At 35.6% G+C, this 23,528-nt stretch overlaps 1 protein-coding gene across 1 annotated transcript in view; it reads left to right on the forward strand.

Moving 5' to 3' along the window:
- Positions 1 to 5,725: 5,725 nt before the first annotated feature.
- LOC149540433 (microtubule-associated protein RP/EB family member 1A-like) overlaps positions 5,726 to 23,528 on the forward strand; it is a 61,015-nt gene continuing 43,212 nt past the window's right edge. The window contains exon 1 of the mRNA XM_089801541.1: positions 5,726 to 6,649. Within this exon, the coding sequence (XP_089657667.1) occupies positions 6,536 to 6,649 (114 nt within the window). The 5' untranslated portion in view covers positions 5,726 to 6,535. The remainder of the gene's footprint in view (positions 6,650 to 23,528) is intronic.

Raw genomic sequence — 23,528 nt, forward strand, 5'->3', positions numbered from 1 at the left:
AAAGCGAGGAAGCGACAGCCATCGATCAATGAATGATCGACTTTTGTGAGAGAATTGCATTATGACTTGGTCCAATCATCAACTTCACCCAATGATGTAACACCAAACTACCAACGTGCCCTAAAATGTCTCTGAGCTCTTCTGACAAGCTCACTTTTGTGGCCCACAAGGAAGATGACATCACAAAATCCATGTGTTGAGATGTTGCTTCCCCGCATTCTCTAAAGTTTAAGCAATTTTATAAAGCAAGGAAGCGACAATCATCAATCTTATTACATCTAATGGCCCAAAAACATGCAACCAACTTCATTCTCCATGTTAGTACCTCAACTAATGAAATGCCCATCGCAAGCCAACTCAAATGATATCCCTCCTGTTTATGGCCCATATTGAGAACTGAACCCACCTGTCTATGTGGTGGCAAGGCACTTGCTCACATTGTTTAAACATTCAGCAACTTCAAAATGCAAAAAAGTGTCAACTATAGATCACCTTTGATTTGACGATTGGGAAAGTGTGGGCCAGTTGGAATATTAAAACATGAATTAACCCTTGGGACTTAGGATATAACGCATATAACCAAGATTTTTAAATATATTTTTTGTGTGCCCTAATATTTGAATATTCAAATAATTGAACATTAATTGGGTATCCCTAATTGCATGGCAATAAATGGGTCAACATATGAACGTGAATACATGGCCACCACCCTAGATGAAGGATACTTATCAACTTATCCATTTTGTGCATGGCTCCAAAAAAATGGTAACAATAACATTATAAATTATATTCATAAATATTTTCATTCTTGAATAGGCCTCATTTTAGTGCTTCTTTCCATCCATGTTTGATTCTAATTACACCACCTTAAATTTGACAACTTTGCCAACCCATTGGTTATTTGTCTTTGACCTAGGCCTAACAGGCTAGTCAATGGATCCCATATAACACTTGAAATTAGTCAATGATTCCTAGAGAACTCTTTACTTTATTCAGTGTTGCTTAGAGCACCCTTGACTTCCCAAAAGATCTAAAATTTGGACCCTTGAATGGTTAGATTATAGAGGAAAACATTTATCCTCCTTTTTGACTTGCTTAAAAAAATGAATTGCTTTCATGAGGAGAGGTATAAAATAAATCCTAAAAACATAATCATGAATCAGGAAATCATCTCCTAAATCAATTCAAAAAAGACATCATTAAACAAATAATCAAGCATCATCTAAGCATTCAAGCAAGAAATAAAATTTAGATCTCAATCATTCATGATAGCATCCATAATCAACCTATTACAAAGTTAATTCTACAAGTCAACAACAACCTTTTCATGAAGACTTTAACACAAGAGAGACTTATGAAGGTATAATATTTCATGCAGGCAATTCAATTTTAGAATTAGTTTTTTCTCCTTCAAAGTATGCTTTCAATTCAACTACTTTTCAAGGTTATAAGTTAATCCAAAACCAATATTTAACCTAAGAAAATACCAAACAATTCAACAATTCATCTCTTTGTATGTGGATGAGGCAAGATTGTGATACAATTTATGCAATGAGACCAAGTAAGAAAAAGCTTGCAAATTGAGCTTTTATAGGTTCAAAATTGCATGGACAATGTTGTTCTACCTATGATTGAACTACCATTTTAAATTACATAAGCTTCCACAATTTATCAATATGTTTGTAATGTTTCTGGATTCGATTGTGTATCAAATTTTTGCATGAACATTTCAGATCACACTCTATGATCTATCCTCAAGATGATAGAGAGCACTTTAGTAGAGATAGATAGAATGAACATCTAGAAAAAAAAAAAGGAGGTCAAATGAGAGGGAGGGGCACCAAAATTGAGGAGAGTCATAGGGAAAATGCACCAACACACCATTTTGATGAAAATTTTAGGGAAGGTTTTTAGCATCAATTTGGCCCTAAAGATATAACTCACATTTGTATCCAACATTTCTATGTCAAGGAGACCCTACGTGGCACTAACCTCTCAATTTTAGCCTAAACTATAGAGATAGGCTCCTTATTGTCTCCTCTTTCAAGATCTATAACTATTGTCTACATATCTTTCATGCAGTTTTATTGTTTTTATGTCGAAAAACCTCAATTTCTCATCTTCAACCCTAGATCTAGCATAAAAACTCATATATCACATATCATCATATTAACTCAAATAAAGAATGACCCTGAGCTCAATCTTTTTCAATCACATTTGAGTTTGAGCCAATTCAATCTAGTCTCCTTAATGTAATCATGAATTAAATAAATTTAGTTCCTAGTTTCCATACATAAGATAGTGAGCACATAAACTCCCTTCCACTTTTTCCAACTTTATGCTACCTTAAAGAAAATGCCCCACTTCACTTTTGTTACACTTAGTGCACCACCATGATACATTTTTTTGGTATTTACTTATATTTTTTCAGGTTACTTTGCAAGTTATTCCTTTTTATTTGTAAACTTTTGCATCAATTTTTTGAATGAGTTTACTAGCATAACACAACTTGCTAAACTATTTGATTCTCCTTTCCCTGATTATCTATAGGAATCACAAACAATATAATCTAACTAGGTTATCATAGTCATGCTCTCTCTTTTCTATTCATGTGTTTATCCATTTATCTTGATATGAGATGGATAAAGTTGTAAGTCCCTTGGGGACTTGATGTTTTTCATTGCTTTAATATGTTTCTGAAAGTTTCTCAATGCTACTTTCTACTTTGCTAAAAGTATAAATGCATGTTCATTCTCCTTTTAAAGTGAGACTAAATGTATCATCATAAATTGTATCCTTATATAATTTTATGCCCACCTATGCCCCATTTTAGTGTATTTGACCTTTTGTGCTTATCACACTTTCTCATATTGGATTAGAATTGGCAATTATATCAACTCATTAATTGTTGGTCCTTAAACCAACCTTGATTGGATAGTAAATGGCTCTTGGGACATTCTCAACCTACCAAAAAGGGATTAATTTTGTATCCTCCAATAGTTAAATTATGGGATGGAAATTTCTCTTCCTTATCAACTGACTTCAAAAATTTGAATACATTTCACAAGGGGTGATGTAAAACCAACCCTACCCCTTTCATTCAAGACTTTATCATGAACTAATCAATCATCTCCGAAATCAATCCAAGCAAGACATTGCTAAGAAAATAATTAGGCATCGTCAAGGCATTAGAAACAAGAAGTTTAGATCTTAAGCATTCATGATAACATCTTGATCAACCTATTATGAGCTCAACTCTACAATTCAATATCAACCTTTTCATGAAGAGTTCAACATAAAGAAAACTAATGAAGGTATATTATTTCAAATGTAGCCTTTACTCCATTAAAATATGCTTTTAATTTGGTTTCTTTTCAATTCAATTTCATGATTAATTAGTTTTTGACCTAGGCCAGTCACCATCACCCTAGTAATTTTTCCCTTTTCATATACAAGCAACAAGATCAAGAGACACAGATCTAGAATCAAACAAAGTATATACAAGCCCATGAATTAAGTTTTTGGAGTTACAAAAAAGATAGGTCACTCGATTTCTCTACCCAACCTTGACTTGTATATTTCCAACAAAACTTTCAGGGAATGTTCTAAGCAAGTTCCAAAAACATAATTGATGTTTGCATCTAGCATTCCTTGGTCAAAGACACCCCAAGTGACATTGAACTTTTGATTTCACCCCAAATTTCAACAACGAGTTCCTTTATGTCCCCTCTTTCCAATTTTGTTTTTGTTGTTTGTATATCTATTGTGTGACTTTTAGTGTATGTTAAAAACCCTCAATTTCTCATCTCCGAACCCATATCTAGCATCAAAATTCATATCTCTTACATAATTATGTTAAAATCAAACAAGGACCACTAGACCCACCTTTTACTGAATCCTTCTCAAAATGAGGTTGATCTAATTGGATATACTCTCCATAATGTAATTAAAAAAAGGAAATAGTTCTAGCTCCAAGTTTGCATACATACACCATATTCCACTTTCTTTAATGCTACATAAACAAACTATTCTCATACTCCCATGTGGAAGTTTATCTTTTGTTTTGTAGGTGATCATGAGGTGAGTGAGTGAAAAAATAACATTCTACACTCCTACGTTTTTGTCTTATCCATATAGTAATTTATAATTATGACTTGTAATTCAAAAGTCATGATCAACAAAGTGGACAACCATCTTTTGCCTACCAAGATAAAAAGATGAGAGAATCAAGATAAAAATAAGATATTTGAAAATAAATATATAAATAGACACAATAAATGAAAATGCATAATAATATAACCAAACACAAAATATATAACTAAACAATGTGAAAATGTATATAATATAAATAAATAATAATATAAAACAAAATTCAACATTATTTAACATATAATTTATATATAAAATAATAAATAAAATAATATACAATTTTTCTATTAAGACTTGTCAAAAGGATGAGGAAATCTTGGAAAGATATTCAACATCAAACACTATATTTTATATAATTAAATGAATACGATTAAAAAAACATGGTCTTGGCCGTTTACGATAAAAAAAAGAATTAAAAAAATTTAACCTTATTCAAAATTATATAGTTTATATAAAGCTAAATAAAAAAATACTATTGTATATAAATTTCCTATTACAATATTAATTGTAGACTTAATAATATCAAGTTGATATAATCTATGACATTTTTTATAATAGAAATTCAATCGTATGTTTTCTTGAATCAATATTTCCCATTATATTCCATCATCATAATGATAAAAAGGCCTTAAAAGTAGAGTAGTGGATGGCTGTAATTTTTATTTGTAGACTATATAGAGTGACATGGTATATTTTTATAAAATCGTAAATATGACACTTTTAATTAACAAGTAAACCTTTAAAATTTATTATAGAGTGTGTACTTTTTATTTTATAATATAAATACATGCTATTAATTTATATATTTTTAAGTGATAGATATGAATGTTTCTAAACTTAAAAGTATTTTAATATGAATTTAGAAACTTGCTATTATTAATAACTATTATATTAGTATATAATATATATTGTTTTTGACATATTACTAATTTATAATATTAGTAATGTTTCTATTTTGTTTGTCATATATCTATGTTAATTTAAAATCATTTTAAAATAAAGCATACAAATCTAAAATTTGTCTAATTAATTTGATTTTTTTTGCATATATTTTAAATTAAAGAGAACAAATTTCCACAATCCATTATATTTTAAATTTACAATTATATTATAATTATATTTGTCTATTTGAAAAAAAAAAGAGTTTCTCTATAATTTATTATGTATTATTACTTTATAAAATTTTAATCTAAAAATATATAATATTGATCATTCAAAAATAAAAAATGACAATCAAAATGACCAAACCGTCATAAAATAATCATATGATAGATGGGAGGTGACCGTCAAATTATATATTTTGGTGTAGACCTAATGTGAATATAAAGTAGTAAGGAAAGAGTTGAAAGAAGAGTGTAGGACAATGTGATGGGTAAAGAGAACCACGATCTTGAAAAGGAAAGAATATTAAAAATTAGATTATTGAAATAAACACGAGTAGAGCTTAATACACAAGAAGGCATTTAGGATAAAAGAAAAATGGAAAATGATAATTATGACATAAATAATATATATAATAGACATTTCAATCGTAGACTTAGACTTGACTAAAAGACCTAATGGAAGGGGTCATGCTGTGGCCTTTTTATCCATTTCACTAATTCCTAGGGAAGAATCCTTATGTCACCATCTCGTGGAACACCACAAAAGTTTTCGGTTAATATATTCATATGCAAAGCAGGCCTTGATGTTATCAACAGAGATGTGGGGTCAAACGCTGCTTCTTGATCAACCCCCGAGTCACTTCCAAGCATAATATGTGGCTCTCGCCCAAATAAGATGATGCCACTTGCCGTCTTATACATGCGTTGCTCTTTTTGTAAGCATTGAAAACAAGATTCCAGGTCTCCATCTTTATTTACTACCAACTCCACTTCATTTTGTACTGAGCGTGCATGATGTTCGCCTTTGATGACCTCTATTGGCAATTTCTCACGTTCGGCATTTGCATTACCCATCACTCATAAAGGCCTACATTGGCATTTTATAGATATCCTATGCCAAATACCCAAAATGCGAGAGCATTACCCATTTTTCAAAAAACACCAAAACTATTGCACTCTTCCTGCAAAGGGTTATAACGGTGACCGATGATTAGATGGATTCTCGTTCCGCTCAGTGTCAAAAGAATCTCCTTTCTTCATCCTCAGCTTGCTTTCCATATAACCATTGGTCAGCCCATATGCCAGTGCATTCTGAGTGGGGCTGTTAAATGCTTATTTTGTAGGACGGGGCTTATAGTTGAAAGTGGCATATTGCTCATCAAATAATTCCGAACACCCTCATTCACTCATCCTGTAGATTGCATTGCAGCTTGGGAGTCAGTGATATATAGACAGGGACATTGTTGTTGGCGGAGGCTCATCAGAATAGGTAGGCATTGAAGATGACAATGGCAGCAAACATAGGGATGATGGATAGCGCTTACTTTGTAGGCAGGAATGAGATTCTGACATGGATTAACTCTACTTTGCAACTCAATCTCACTAAAGTGGAGGAGGTAATTTTTTAACTATATTACTGTGGCATCCCATTTCTTCACTTTAAGGCAACCTACTTAGGATGAAACAGAGAATGGGCGGCAGCTGCTTCGTTTTCTTCTGAGAACTGGATTTGATGCCTATCTATTTTAAATTATTCTTGGGGGATTTGATGAAAGGCAGATCTAAACTGATTTTTTTTGCCAAATGGTTTTCTTGTTTGTCTGCCTTCCGTTGCTTCCCAAGTTCTGATTTGTTGCGAATTACAATTTATTCAAATGCCCAATCTAATATGTCTACTGAACCATTGGATGCCCATTGCGGCGCCGTTAATGACATTGGTCCTTTGGTAATCAGCGAGAGACTTAAATGGCTCAATGTTTACTTGTTTGTTTGACTACCATTTCTTCCCAATTTAAACCTTTATTAGATCAAAATCAGCCACATTGATGCCCATCAAATATGCTTGCTGATGGAAGAAGGATCCTGATTGTTACATCAAAGACCTTGGGAATCGCAGAAATAGAATCACATTCAAATAATTTGATAATTGATAAAATATTAAAAATGGATTTGAATAAGCCCAAGGAAGATCTGTTATAACGAATGAAGAAGCTAATAGATTTAGGCAAGAAGCAATGCAGAAGAAAGTATAAGCTCAAGCTAATAGAATAAGGTTAACCATTTTTATATCAAAGACCTTGGCAATTTCCACAATAGAATGTCCAAACAATTTGGTGAGGAGTGTAGTTAATGTTATTGACCCTTGTATAATCTGTTAATTTGTAATTTTCAAATAAAGAATATAGGGCTATTCTCTGATATTGGCATGATTTCAGTTCCTTGATATTAGAGTCACAGAATGAATTCTCTATTAATTCTATGGGGGAAAAATGATTACTTGAAGCCAGGTAGGGCTGGAGACTTTCAGGTTTAATGGGAGCAGAGATATCTGTCATCCTCAAATTGTATGGTCATTTGGTGGAATATAACAATTCTGGTAGAGATATGTTTCTAGTAAAAGCAAAAAGCTTAACTGCCTACTGGGTAATAAAAGCTGTAAAAAACCAGAGTGTGGCATCAATCTAGACATGGTGCCCAAGCCATGGGAGGACAGTAAAAACAAAATATTAACATGGATCTTATGCTACATACTATATCTTCGGCAATTACAACCATTCCAAGCACCAGACCATGAGCTATAGTGGCAGAATGAGATTTGTTGGCTCCAAACACTTTTTCAATATTCTCTCAGGGGTTGCAGATCCCAATGATTAAGAATATTGAATGGTTGGCTAATGAATGAGAGAAAAAAGTTTTCTGAGAAAGACCTAGTTGGGCGACCCTTCAAGAAACTTTCAATTCTTAGAATTCAATTGAATCATTTCAATGTAAAATAGATAAGAAAATTCACAGGTATTTGAAAAGAAGCCAAGTGTGTGGAAGATGTTTCCTACACCAATCGATGTAGAGGAGACAGTGCAAAGTTTTTCTAACACCTTAATACCTACAGGTTCAGATGCGCATTCCATATAACACAACCCAATGTATTATCAGTTATAGAGTTTACAGTAGACTTGCAGAGCTATGCTTTTGTAGAACCATTCTTTTTAACTGGCTTCTGGAGTATTGGAGCAGCATATTGGTATGTTACTTGTGATTATAACATAATACAACTCCTAAATACAAGTGTAAAATATATAGGAGTTTACTATGGATAAATTAGATGTCTCCAAAATGATACACCCAAGAATGGTACATGTCATCATCTTCTTCATTACATCCATGCAAGGCTGAAGATGAACATCCAGGGTGCTATCTCAACTTGCACATGCAAAACTGCAACCTACCCAACTTGTAACAGGTTTCAAGACACACGTATAGATGTAAACTAAAACATTGCATGGAATGTGCCTATATGTACAACTCGTCGTCTTAGCAATTTCCAGAATAGGCTTCTACAATAGAATTTGCCACTAGTAACTGTCAGACACGAGTTAACTATCAAAAATGTCTTTAGTCAATCCATACAAAGTGGGACATGTCACTCATGCCTCATCACATGAAAGATGACAACTTAAAGTGCCACTCCCACAAATGACATCATTGGGTAAACATGTAATTTGTTTACATAGGTAAGTTATCAATAAAATAATTTAAATAATCAATGCTAAGGAAAAAATTTTTAGACATCTTATTCCTCACTATGATAGGCAAGGATTTGTAGGATAGCGGGGATTAAGTAACCCATGTAATCTATTTCTTGTACCTTTATTGTCCTAGTGTGTAGTTGAAGAAGGTTTCTTGTGTACCTTGTTGGTATGAAATGATAAGGGGGGGCGCAGAGGGGTGGCGGTGATTCACTAATTCAAACTACTGATCTAAATATCTCAAACTTTACTTCTAAAACACTTAACAATTAACTGTGAAATGAAACAAGCTCAATTCATTAATCAATCATGGATGCAACATACATAACAGAAGTATTTTGGTATCATGGAAACCCTTGTCAGAGGGTGTTAACTACAGTGGGGATGATACCCACAAGCCTTTCACTGCTGTTAAAAGGTTTGCCTTGTTAGAAGCTTAAAAGTTCCCTTTCTAGGGTTCACCTTGTTAGGAGTGATTTGTACATTTTTAGGAGTACAAGATCTGTTAGGATCTACCTCACTAGAAGATTTAGAAATCCTTCTAAGAGTCCACCCTGTTTAAGGATTTACAACAAATAGACCGGTTAAGTTCCACCCCATTAAGGGATTGTCCTCGCTGTAACTGTTAGGTAACAACAAGTTGAATGATCTGTTCGTAGCACTACTTGTCTGCCAGATCCTTTTTGCTCTACTCACTCTGTGCATAATCTCTGCTTCACAATTAGATTGCATTACGCTGTAATTCCATACACACTCACTATCCTCTCATACACACTTCACTTCATTTCAAACTGTAACATACAGATACTCATTCTTTTTCCACTTAATTGTCACCATTCATTCCAATTACAATCTTCCCACATTCATGCCTTGTTCAATTCACATATCCCTACGTTTTTAACATGTTTTTGATCACCACCTTGATCGTCATTATGTTATCCTGTGCAATTCCTTGGAATAGTCAAAATGTGTTTGACCTATATAAGCTTCGTCTCGAATCTTCTCACCGTTCTTGCTTCCATCTTCTAGCTTTCAACTTATCACAACTCTTAACTGATCAATGACACATCATCAATTCTTTGTCTTCGACCACATTGATCACACCAATCATCTAATTATCCTTCTATCATAGGTAAGTTAAGAACATATTACTCAATCATCTTCTGACACATGAATTATTGCTCACCTCTCATCATTATGAGTTGCTATCATGAACTTAATCTTCGAAGACATCATGGAGTCTCTTCTTATGATCGCACCACATTATGTGTACTTCCTCATGATCACTGCTGCTATATTCCACTTTCTTGTTGCTTTACTGGTTTAGGAGCACCCACATAAAGTTATTTTGGACGTGATTTCTGCACGAGCTGACTTGAGGAATTCATCCCGATTTTGTCATTAGGATAAGATCTTTTCTTGGGATTTGTTCAGACCATTGTGGGGCATTCTTCCCTATTCTATTTTGATCTAGAATATTTTGTAAGCTATTTTGTCGGGAAGTCTCTTTGGGTCGGTTTTCCTATTTTGTAATAATCTAGAATGTTCCGTAGACCATCCTAGCAAGTATAAATAGAGTTCTTAGGTTTAGGTTTAGTCAAGTTTTTGGATACGAAGTTACGGAGAGAAGGAAATCTATAGGAGAGCAAGTGTATATACTGTTCATTTGATAAATCAATAGAAGAATATTATTATCTCTCTTTCTAGTGCTGGTTCCTTTTTTTTTGGCTTCCGTTGAGTTTATCTCTACATCATTTACCTTAACATACCGGTCGTGACACTTAATCACCTTTCTGTTCACCGATCATATGCCTTGGCTCACCGAACAATCCTGCTTTCTGCTAATACTGAGTTGCCATCAATGACAACCAAATATATCATCATATTTGACTGCACCTCTTAGCTAGTCAATCTTCTCTTGTTAATGCCAAATGGCAACAATCTCCCCCTTTGGCATTGATGGAAAAACTCCATATTCTGTTGTGAAAATGTTCCACCATGTAGATGTAGCTGCTCCCCCTTGCTGTTTGCATCTTTCACAATTCTCCCCCTTTTTGGGCACTTCCTTTTTGTTTATAATTTTCACAATTGTCTCCCTCTTTTTTGTCAGCAATGATAAAGGTAATTTACAACTTGTCAAATATATCTTTGAAATCTTTCGCAACTCTCTCCATGGGTCCTTCCAATGACTTCTTCAATTATCTTATTGTGACTATCTGTCCATATAAATCAGATGCCAGTTCTTCCATTGAGTCTAAAGTGCTCATGTTAGGTAGCCTAAGTAGTCTTTCTGCATTACTTACACTTAGCTGCATTTTCTCCAATGTACGAGCAAGATAGAATTATAGCTCCAATAATGTAGTCATCCTCTTTTCTTCTTCAACTTGCATTTGCTTTATCTTCTAGATGATCAATTTTACCTTTGAGTTATACTCAATGTTAAACTTGAAATTGGATCAAATTGTTCAATCAACGAGTTAAGTTGCTTTTGTGCTAAATTCTTGCATTTCTCCAAATCATCTGTAAATTCTAAAAGTTTAGTCACTTTGAGCATTAATTGTCCAACTTCTTTCAATATGATATTTACTTCATTGACCTCTTCTAGTAGTGATATCCTGTCTCTGTCTATTGTTTCCATTAGTTGTGCTGTCTTTTTCTTCTCATAATTTTCCTTTACCATCTTGAGTGTTGTTGTCTCCAACTCTGGAACTTGTTCTGCTATGGCTTTGATCAAGTTGTCCATTTGGTCGATCAGACTTGCATTTAGATCATATTCAATGTCAAGTACTAGTTCTCCTAGAACGTCTCTAGTTGCTTCCATTATTCTGGCTGTGCTTTTCTTGGCTCTCATTTTGTCCCTTATTACCTTTCTTTTCAAGTTCTCAGAATATTTAGGTAGCTCCTTGGGTTTCAGTTTTCTTAAGTCCACATTCTGCAGAGTTTCATCCTCTTCTTTACTTCTTCCTCATCTGTAGTAATCTTAGCAATAGGTCTGCTCCTTTTTCTTTCACTGATGCTGCTAAAACTTAACTTTCTTTTCATTGTTACCGATCCTTTTGCTGTCTTAACACTTTCCTCCTTTAGTTCTATCACTGGTTGAACCCTGGAGGTATGATCAATCTCTTCATATGGTATATCTTCTATAACCAATATATCATCACCAATTTGTTCTGCTTCAAACTTTACATGTTCTTGTGTTGGTGTTCCAGATTTGACTTGTCCAATACCTTCCAATGGAATGTAGGATTGAACTAGGATTGGTTTGTCCATCATACCTTCACTGGTTATGTCCATTTCCTCTTTCTCTTTTTCAATTTGTTTTTGTGTAGCCACCATTTTCTTCCATATTTCCACAGTCCCATCATGTACACTTTGTGTATCTTCTAGTAGGAATCTTGCAACCTTATTCTTGATTTTGAATTCTTGTCTGTGTTCTTCAACCATTATCTCAATGTTTGCACGAGTTAGTTCTGTAACTATTCCATAAGTGATCTCGCCATAATCTCTCTGTCAAGCTTCAATGCTGTTCTCCATCTGGCATCAATTAGCTTATAAAGTTCCTTAGGAAAGATGCCATAGAGTTTACTTGGAGGGTTGCAGAATTTGTGTAGGCTCCATATTATTGCTTCTTCAATCACCTTTTTGTCTTCTTCACTGCATAACTCATAAAATCCGGATATATCCTCTAATTTGCCATTTTTCTTTATTTCTTTGACAGTAAGTTCCAATTTGGGATCTTTCTCCTTGTCAATTTCCTTGGATTCCTCTTCTTTCTTCTTAGGTTCAGCTTCTACTGCAGCTTCTACGTCTGTTTCTTCTTGTTTGTTCTTTCCTTTCTTAGGTGCTCTTGTCTTTGGGGGTCCATGTGCTTTTTCTTTGCCTTTTCTCTGATAGGTTCTTTCATTTGAAGATATTTCATGTGCTTCTTCTCCACAGGTCAACTCAATCGGAGTTGATTGTTCAGATTCTTCAATGGTAACAATCGGTGTGCTTGGTTCTGCACTACCAAACCTTTCTTCCAACATACTCATCATTCTTCTTGACTTTCTTTGAAGCATGAGTTTCTTTAATTCCATTTTGATCTTTGGGAATGCTTCTTCATAGATTCCAAACCTTGGTGTGGTAATATTTATCGGTCTAGAGAGTAATTCATTTGCATAAGTTCTTATTATGTCCTCATCTACTTCATAACCCACAGAAGGTAACCAAAACGTTCTAGGTTGAACTGCTTGTAAGATACATGCATTGGTGACAACTAGAAAACATTGCCTTTCTTATTCTCTTCAACCATATTCACATTAATTCTCTCTCTTTTATGCATTCTGGACTAGAAATCTTTAAAATATTCCCACATAACTATAGAGAAATCGTCTCCTAACTCTCTAATGAATTCATTTTTTTGCACCATAACTGGTTTATCTTGTGACCACTGAACCACACCTTTTCCTGGAAAGTAATTTTGCAAGTAGAAAAACATACATACCAGGATTGATCTAGACTTGAGCATTTGCTTCTTGTCCTTCTTCTCTTTATCTTTGTTTACAAATAGTTGACTCCTCAACATTTCACACAAATCATAGACTGCATTTTCTTTTACCAATCTGTATGCTGCATGGATGGCTCCACCGAGTACTCTAATTAATCTGCTAGATTGGTAGACTCTATAACTTGTTACCATGGCTGCATATCTCACCTCTTTATCTTCAATACTGCTAACCCTCATAGCTCATGAATCAGATTTAGCCTAGGTTAGCCGTGTGACTAAATTTGCAGTTGTAGCTCCTGGGGTAGGTAATTCACCAATCACATAAAGTCTTGTTACTGCGTGAATGATCTTGGTAATCTTATGTGGTCTACCCAACCACATAAGTTCTTCATGAAGTCGATCTACTGAGCACTTATCTAACCCATTCATGGTGAAAACTATCTGGTATGTCTACTGCCTATGCAAAACCTTTTGCTTCCAGATGCTTGTGCTTGTTCTTCAACCTATTGTTAACACACAACTCTCTAAATGCTTTGTTTATATCTTGCACTTCCAATTCTTCAATTTTGCAATGGGTATATGACCAAGCATCTTCCACCAATAATATGCCAGGACGTATCGAAGATATGGCTTCTATCATGTCAATCTCACTTGCCTTCATCGGATGTAGCTTAAATATTGGATGCGGCTTCTCCATCACATCGATTAGGATAGGGGTATCCACTTTATGTTCCACGATCAAATCTGAATATGAAATCTTGATCTTGTACTATTCATAGATATACTTCAAGTTTTGCCGGTTGACGTCTTTCATAGATAAATCCTTCTTTCAGTTCACAATTCACACTTATCACTGTATCAATCACAGTTATTGTAATAGATAGCTTCTTAAGAGTGTTTCTAGAAAGCAACGAGGCAAAACGAGGCAAATGAACTCTCTTTGCCGTTATTTATCCTCAAAAGTAGTTGTTGCACTTCTTCTAATGGTAAACATTACTTTTCATTGGTTAATACTATTAGCTGTTATAACCAATCTCTTCCACCAGTTGAAGTGTCAATCTTTCAATGTGATCACTTTATGATCGCTTATTACTTTGACAACTCATTTGACTATGGTCTAGTCATCATATCACATCTTTCTATGCAGATTTTAAATGACCATACATACCTCTAGGGGATCGATTGATGATATTCCCTTAAGTACTCCGCCGAAGCCAAGTATTGACTTAGTTTGATGATGAATCTATCACACCTGAGGTTGATGGCTCTTGATTTGCTGCCCTTACCTCTTCCTTGTTGCTTTCCTTCTTTATCCGCATCTTTTTCATCTCATCTCTTACTGCTTCCACATCAACAACCCTTTTTCCTTTATTATTCTCTGATCGGTTGGGAGACCGGTTATTGAACCTGTAGTCTCTTACAAGATGACCAATCTTGTGACATACAAAGCATGCCACACCAGTTGAACTCCAAGGACTAGCATTACCTCTTGGTGTTCTTATTCTGCAATGATAGCCATATGTCCATAATGTCCACATACTGAACAAGTGACATTGAATTGTCATTATTTTCCAAATGTATTCACTGGTCTATCTGGGGACCGACGAACCTATACTATTGACCTACACTCTTCAACTTTATGACCATACTTGTTGCATGCTTAGTTGTGACCATCAATTCTACTTCCATTAGAAATACCACTTATACTAGATCTACATTCATATGCCATGTGACTATACTTTCTACAATTGTAGCAATGGCCATTAAATACTCGAGGTTTAGCAATTACTAGTCCGCTTCTACAAATATCAGCAGTATGACCAACTTTTCACAATTGAAACAAGTAGATTTTTATGGTTTCTTTTAGTGGTGTTTGTTTGTACCTTTGAATCCTGTTGAGTCTCCTTTGGCCTAGATGATTCTCCAGCTTCAAATGTTCCTCGAGTAGTGTAGCCCAAACTTGTTGTGTCCTTGTATCTTCTTCGATTTCTGAGTTGTTCATCAAGCTTTTGTGAACTCTCATCATACCTTTTCAGTCTTTCATTGTTTTCCTTCTCACTTGTCAATTCCCTTTTCAGCTTGTCAACTTATTCCCTTAGCCTTTCATTTTAATTCACAACTTGCTAGTTTTCATTAGTAGTATCTTGCTTTTGCTTCGGTACGAGTGCTAATTCTCTCTTGAGCTGGTTGAGTTCTTCCTCTTTTGCCTTTAATGCATGTTCAACCACTTTCTTTGCATCTTCAACATGTTTCTGTGCATTTTGTGCAACCCTCTTTGCTTCAAGACCTTCACCGGCATTTACAGCTTCTCCTTCAAGTTCTCTCTTCAGATTTTTGACTTTTTCTTTTAGCTTTTTATTTTTCTCCACTAGTTCTATAAGGCCTTCTTCAAATTCTTCAGACATGGCTCCTTCAGATAACTGTTCTATCTAATTCTGACTTTTATTTAGCCTTCCAGTCAATTCTCTTCTTACTGCAAGAGATTTTCTCATCTTCTCCTGTAGTTCATGAATCATATTGGCTTGTTCCTCAAACTCCTTGTAATACCTATCTCTATCCATCTTCAGGAATCTTTGCCTCTAGCAGTTAAGCTTATCTTCTTGAGGACCTAGGCTTTGATACCAATTGTTGGTATGAAATGCTATTGAGAGGGGGGAGGGGGATGAATCAGTATAACAGGTAAATCACTAATTCAAACTAGCGATCTGGTTTTCTCAAACTTTACTTCTAAAACACTTAACAAATAACTGCTGAAATGAAACAAGGTCAATTTACCGATCGATCACAGAAGCAACACACATAACACAAATATTTTGGTATCATGGAAACCCTTGTTAGAGGGTGAAAACCATGGTAGGGATGATACTCACAAGCCTTTCACTGTAGTAAAAAGGTTTGCCTTGTTAGGAGTTTACAAGTGCCTTTTTTAGGGGTTCACCCTGTAAGGAGTGATTTGTACATTGTTAGGAGGACAAGAAGATTTGTTAGGATCTATGTCACTAGAGAATTTAAAACTCTTTTTGAGAATCCACCTTGTCAAAAGATTTATAACAAAGAGACCAATTAACATCCACCCAATCAAGGGATTGCCCTCGCTGCAATTGTTACATAACAAATTTAATGATCTGTTTATAGCACTGGTTGCCTGTCAAATCCTTTTTGCTCTACTCATTCTGTAGCTTCCGTCTGTTCAATCTCTGCTTCACAACTAGGTTTCATTACATCGTAATCCCATACACACTCAATGCCCTCTCATAAACACTTCTCTTTATTTCAAACTGTAACATATAGGTTCTCATTCTTTTGCCGCTTAATCTTCACCATTAATTCGAGTTACAATCTTCCCAAACTCATGCCTTGTTCAATTCAGATATCCCTTTGTCCTTAACACATTTTCGATCACTGCCTTGATCATCATTAGGTTATCCTATGCAATTCCCTAGAATAGTCAAAACGTGTTTGACCTGTACAAGCTTCCTCTCGAATCTTCTCATCATTCTTGCTTCCATCTTCGAACTTTCAAATTATCACGACTCTTAATTGATTAATGATACATCATCAATTCTTCGTCTTCGATCACATCGATCTCATTGATCATCTAATCATGCTTTTGTCATAGGTAATTTAAGAATATATTACCCAATCATGTTCTAACATGTAGATTATTGCTCAACTCTCATCATTATGAGTTGCTATCATGAACTTAATCTTCTAAAACATCGTAGAGTCTCTTCTTATGATCACACCACGCTATGTATACTTCCTCATGATTGCTTCCACCACATTCCACTTTCATGTTACTTTACCTTAACACATCGGCTGTGACACTTAATCAACTTTCTGTTCACCAATCATATGCTTTGGGTCACTGATCAGTCTTGCTCTGTTAATATTGAATTGCCATCAATGACAATTAAATGTATCATCAAATTTGACTGCACCTCTTAGCTAGTCAGTCTCCTCTTGTTAATGCCAATCAATAACTACCAACATTCATTCTTGACAAGGACATCTTTGATAGTTTCTGAATATTGATCTTTGCCTTACAACATTGAAACTTGTGAATATGGATCAAAGAATCTAGATCCTAATTAATAATCTTCTGCAACATTCACGTTCCCCCCTATTGTTTGTGAAAGACTTACCTTACTCCGCACAAGACAATAATTCTACATAGCGAGTGTAGAGAACCATATAATCCTTAATTCTTTGTCCCAAGAGCATACAATGTGCATAGGAGATGACACTAACTGAGAACATGCATACGTATTATTTCAAACATACATAGATAAATATTACAAAAGCAGTAATAGAGGACAATTTTCTTTGTATTTCTTGAAACAGAGATGTACTACAGAATTTTCTCTTTACATTAGAAGATTCCAATCCTTTTATAGATGGAACTACAAAATAGTGCCCATAGATGGGTTACACTTGTCACCATAAAATAGCTCGATTTTTTGGGGCACTCAAAGAAAAGAAATGTGAAGAACATGGGTGATGTTCACAAGCCTTTGCAAGTTGTTAAAAAGCTAGAGTTAGATCATGCTTTTCTTCTCATGCTAATGGAGGGCCTACACATGGGCTATCATGGATGTGGAAAAAAGAGGAGGTTTTGTAGTTAATTGGCACTGTTGGCATTGCAAATGTGGAAGAAGAATACAATCATGGAGGAGTTGGTCTTGCCACTTGGACTGCAACAATTAGAATTGAGAATTTGGAGCTGGCGAATGAATGACCAAGTTGGATCATTGTAGATGGAGAAAATAAAACTAAATGGAAAGAAGGCACCATCCTCTTTCAAGTCACTACAATAGGTCTCAGGCAACATGTCATCCTAAACTGTGCTGGTGAAGGAGAGTATAAGTCACAGGACGTGAAAAGGAATGCACCAATAATTTCTCTAATGTTCCCACCCCACCATGATAGGCAAGAGTTGACAAAAGATGGATAATTACCTAGCTGCAAAATGAAATTGGTGCATTTCATTCCAGTTCTGTCCATCTTAAAAAATTCTTCCTCTCTAGAAAAATCAATGTAAGAAAAAAAATGAAGAAGAGAATCCCAAACAACTGCAATCAACATTTGAACAACCTGTGAAACTCTCAACCAATTTCCAATCCTCTTGAAAAAACTGCACAAGTTATAATTCAACTGAAAACCTAGAGTGCCCTTTCTAACCAAGAGGTGTTGGCAATTATTCTCCTGATTCTGCATTATTTGAGTTTTACACAAATCAATACTTCTTAATGACATCTGCCATATTTTGATTACTAATGTAAAAAAATTAAAACCTGAAGGAAATATGTTGACATGCTTGAAAGGATATTCCCATGTGTAATTAGGGATTCCAAGATGTTAAATCATTCAACTCTTATGAATAGTTGTCAACCCATTTGGCAAAGTACTCACTTGGGCAGTTGGATTTTAGGGCAACTACCAGCTTATGCTGCTGTGTCTTATATCTTGCTTCTTGCAGTATTTCAATCTCTCTTACAAAATTTTCCAGCCAAGACTAAGATTCGAGTTACTTGTAAAAAACACATCTTACATAAAATTGGGTCAATTTTAGCCCACTAAATGATTGATGTGACCAAAACTGGAATGATGCCTTGAACTTAAGCATTCTAGTGATTTTAAATCAATTGCCATTGTCAAGAATCTGTTGAAGCTGGCAATCTTTTAAAACTTTGAAATCATGGAATTTCCCTTTAAGCATCAAATCAAATCTACTTTGGTAAGCTAAGATGTCATTCAACAACCCTACCATCTCATGCATACTTGTTGTTCCATCAGGGGTGTAAAGATTGTATTTTGCATTCACTTGAATAAACTCATTGTAAGAATCCTTGGGATCCATTTGTCCAAAATTAGCTTCAAAGTAGTACTATGCTCAGATTGATTGTCCTTGCCATATTTGGATTCTGTATTCTCCTTGGAACCATTTGCCTTAGCTTCAAGTTCAGCTTCTTGACTTGTCTTCTACTTATCCTTTAATTTTTTTCAATTTTTTTATTCATAACATTAAGGTGTCCCCACCTTGTTGAGACAAGCTACTTGAAGGCAAATAGGATGATACCTATTCATTGATGATAAGCTTTGGCTGTGCCTCCATTGACTTGTTGAAATTGTATTCATGCAATAGTTTGTTGTTCTCACTTTGTATCTTACCAAAATCTGCCTGCAATTTTCTTGGTATAACTTCACTAATCAGCATAGTACTTATAGCTAGTAAGGCGACCTGTGGTGCAGATGTTTCTTCTAATCTTCTAACTATTAGATTTCCCCCAACTCATTGATGTCTACAGCTACCTAAGGTTTACCTTTTTTTGGAGCTATAACTTATATGGCTAGTTCTCATGCTTTGTGCTGAATCTAATGTCAAAATGCTTGCTCCTCGTTCTCTAAGTCATCCTTCTCGGCATCTCGCCTTCTAATAGTATCCAAAGCATTAGCCATGGATATACCCCATCTAGTGTCATGTCCCCACTCTAGCTCAGTTTAGTAGAGACATGTGAGTCAGCTTATTATGGGGTCTTGTAGGCTGACAGGGTTGGATAGAGACCTAGTATGGTTATTTAGTGTTGGGGGACTTGATGTTCTGGGAGTTATTGATCAATTGGGAGACGTTCCTTGTTTTTAGGAGGCAATTCCTACTTTTTAGGAGGTATGATCTTGCTTAGGGTTGGGTCTCCATTAGATTACTCTTTGGGTTCAGTTTCAGAGGGATAGGGCTTGTTTCCTAAATTTTAGGGATGAGACTGCCAGTGGATCCTTGATTTCCAACTTCAGTCACAGACAGGTGATAGGATGATTTTATGGTTTGTGATGTCAGTAGGGTATTTTGTGGCTATTTGGGTTATATTTTTAATATTGCCTAAGTTAGCGTTTAATAATTAAATAAGGCTAAGTTTTAGCCATTTTGGAGTAATAAGGGGTTTTTTGGCCTCATCTGGATGTGCATCCTATGGTGTGATAGCTCATTGGAAAGGTCTCGAAATTCTCTAAATCTTTCTCTTTGGTCTCAGGCCAATTTAGTGAACAAAATTCTATCTATGAGGAAAAAGGTCATTTTCTAGAAACATGACCACTCTAAAATAAGAAATTTTAACACTCTCACTACACAACACCACTTGGAGACACTTAGGGTTCGATTTGCAATTGAAAGGGGTTATAAGGAGATGGAAGCTTCATTCTATGATCATCTTTTGCATATTTGACAACTTGTTTATGAATTTGCTCTAAATGGGCGATTTCTAGTCTGGGACGCAAACCCCAGGTTAGTGATTGGTTGGGACGTAGCCCTCAGCAATCTTTGGCACCGAATTTCTTAGGCATTGTGCGTGGTGATTAAGGACAGAGGCATCAATTCTCATTGGGGTTTTAGCATGGCATATCATCTTTCCAGTTGGGATGTGGTTCATTGTAGCCTGTGGGATGCCATTTGCAGCAGATACACTAGGTGGTGTATAGGGTATTTCTTGTATTCACCTCCATATGTATGTTTGATTTGAGAACAATCTTCACCTTCCAGTTTGACATCAAATTTGTATGTGAGCTTTGGGAAATGCATTGGATTTATTGCTTGGCTCTATAATTCAGACAAATTTGCTTGGTATGGTTTGCAATAATTCTAATTTTTGCTACATACCTTATTTATTCCAATCTTGTTTCATGTTTGCTGTTCCTTATTCCTTTCTATATTATAAAACTATCAAAAACAAACAAACCTTTTTGCACTTACAGCCATATCGACTGAGCACCTTAAAAAGTGGGGGAGCTGAGAAGCTCAAACCACATTTTTATGGTCCATACAGGGTACTCAGGCGAGTGGGAGAGGTTGCATATGAGGTTGAGTTACCACCTGGCAGCATAATTCATAATATATTTCATGTATCTTGCCTGAAAAAGGCCCTTGGACAGCATATTATAGTTTCACCCGAGTTACCTCCTATGGATGAGGAAGGCAAATTGATCTTGGTTCCTGATGAGATTCTTGGGGTGAGGGAACGGCAACTAAGAAGCCAGGTGATTCGAGAGTATTTGGTTTGATGGAGAGATCTTCTCATAGAGGATGCCCACCTGGGAGGGTGCGAACATTTTACAGCATCCAACATTACAGTTGCTTGTGGGCAAGCATCTTCGAGAGAGGAGGATTGTCATGTCCTCACTCTAGCTCAATCTAGCAGAGACCTGTGAGTCAACTTATTATGGGGTCTTGTAGGTTGACAGGGTTGGATAGAGACCCAGTATGGTTATTCAGTATTGGGCGACTTGATGTTTTGGGAGTTATTGATTAGTTGGGAGACATTCCTTGTTTTTAGGAGGCAGTTCCTACTTTTTAGGAGGTATGATCTTGCCCAGGGTTGGGTCTCCATGAGATTACTCTTTGGGTTCAGTTTCAGAGGGATAGGGCTTGTTTCCTAAATTTTAGGATCATCCCTAGATTTTAGGGATGAGACTGCCAGTGGATCCTTGATTTCCTACTTTAGTCATAGACAGGTGATAGGATGATTTTATGGTTTGTGATGTCAGTTGGGCATTTTGTGGCTATTTGGGTTATATTTTTAATATTTCCTAAGTTAGTGTTTAATAATTAAATAAGGCTAAGTTTTAGCCATTTTGGAATAATAAAGAGTTTTTTGGCCTCATTTGGATGCGCATCCTATGGTGTGATAGCTCGTTGGAAAGGTCTCGAAATTCTCTAAATCTTTCTCTTTGGTCTCAGGGCAATTCAGTGAATGGAATTCTATCTATGAGGAAAAAGGTCATTTTCTCGTAACATGACCACTTTAAAATAAGAAATTATAACACTCTCACTACACAACGCCACTTGGAGACACTTAGGGTTTGATTTGCAATTGAGAGGGGTTATAAGGAGATGGAAGCTTCATTCTATGATCATCTTTTGAATATTTGACAACTGGTTTATGAATTTGCTCTGAATGGGCGATTTCTAGTCTGGGATGCAAACCCCAGGTTAGTGATTGGCTGGGACGTAGCCCTCAGCAATCTTTGGCACCGAATTTTTTAGGCATTGTGCGTGGTGATTAAGGAAAGAGGCATCAATTCTCATTGGGGTTTCAGCGTGGCATATCATCTTTTCAGTTGGGATGTGGTTCATTGCAGCCTGTGGGACGCCATTTGCAGCAGACACACCACGTGGTGTATAGAGTATTGCTTGTATTCACCTCCAGATGTATGCTGGATTCGAGAACAATCTTCACCTTCTAGTTTGACATCAAATTTGTATGTGAGCTTTGGGAAATGCATTGGATTTATTGCTTGGCTCTATAATTCAAACAAATCTGCCTGGTACGGTTTGCAATAATTTTGATTTTTGTTGCATACCTTATTTATTCCAATCTTGTTTCATGTTTGCTATTCCTTATTCCTTTCTATGTTATAAAACTATCAAAAACAAACAAACCTTTCTACACTTCTGTCTAGTTCTGCAAGAAAACATAAATAAATAGGAAAACAAAATTAAATGAAAAAATTACAACAGTTTAATAGAAGAGATCCATCAGGGATCTTTCATCCAGATCATAACAAGCGTCCACTTTCTCTGAGAAGTCACCTCCTCACTTTTTTGGGTCATGCTAGCCAGATAAACTCAATTGATTTATGGAGACTTTGAGGAATGTTATCATCCACATTTTTTGCACCTTTCTTTTCCTTTTCCTTTAGCCACTCCATAGCTGCATTTGTTTTTATATTCATTAGCATTGTTGTCGGTAAATTCTATATTGTAGTTGACAGGTAGAATTGTATCCGAACAGGCGCGTGACGGTTAAGTCACCCCTTCGGGAAAGTATATGTGCATCATCCGGAAGGGACTTTGGACCATCATCATCATTGTAATGAGCATAATCATATTGTAAGCATTGAAGTGCATGTGTTATATCTTACTATACTATATGCGATAAGTATCCTTTTACCTTGTACGGTAAAAATTTGGCGCCGTTGCGAGTCAAACTCGGAATGAAAGAAGTGTTATGAAGATTAATGCCAAATTTGCTTAACAAGGTAGGAATAAGATAAAAGATAAGGATGAAATACGCACAACACAAGAAGTTTTAATTTTAGCACAACAGACAGAGCATAGATAAAAGCTTCAGCAAATTACTGATAGACACTGAGGAGGTGAAGGAGCACAAATAGAGGGAGTGCATTCATCCAGCAGACGAAGGAATGCCGAGGAATTGCTAGAAGAGACTCGACAACAATTAAATTTGGTGGACGAGACAAAGGAGGAGTTCC

This window comes from Cupressus sempervirens, chromosome 9 (assembly GCF_028749045.1).
Source record: "Cupressus sempervirens isolate cs-2001-9-10 chromosome 9, ASM2874904v1, whole genome shotgun sequence".
Taxonomy (NCBI): Eukaryota; Viridiplantae; Streptophyta; class Pinopsida; order Cupressales; family Cupressaceae; genus Cupressus; species Cupressus sempervirens.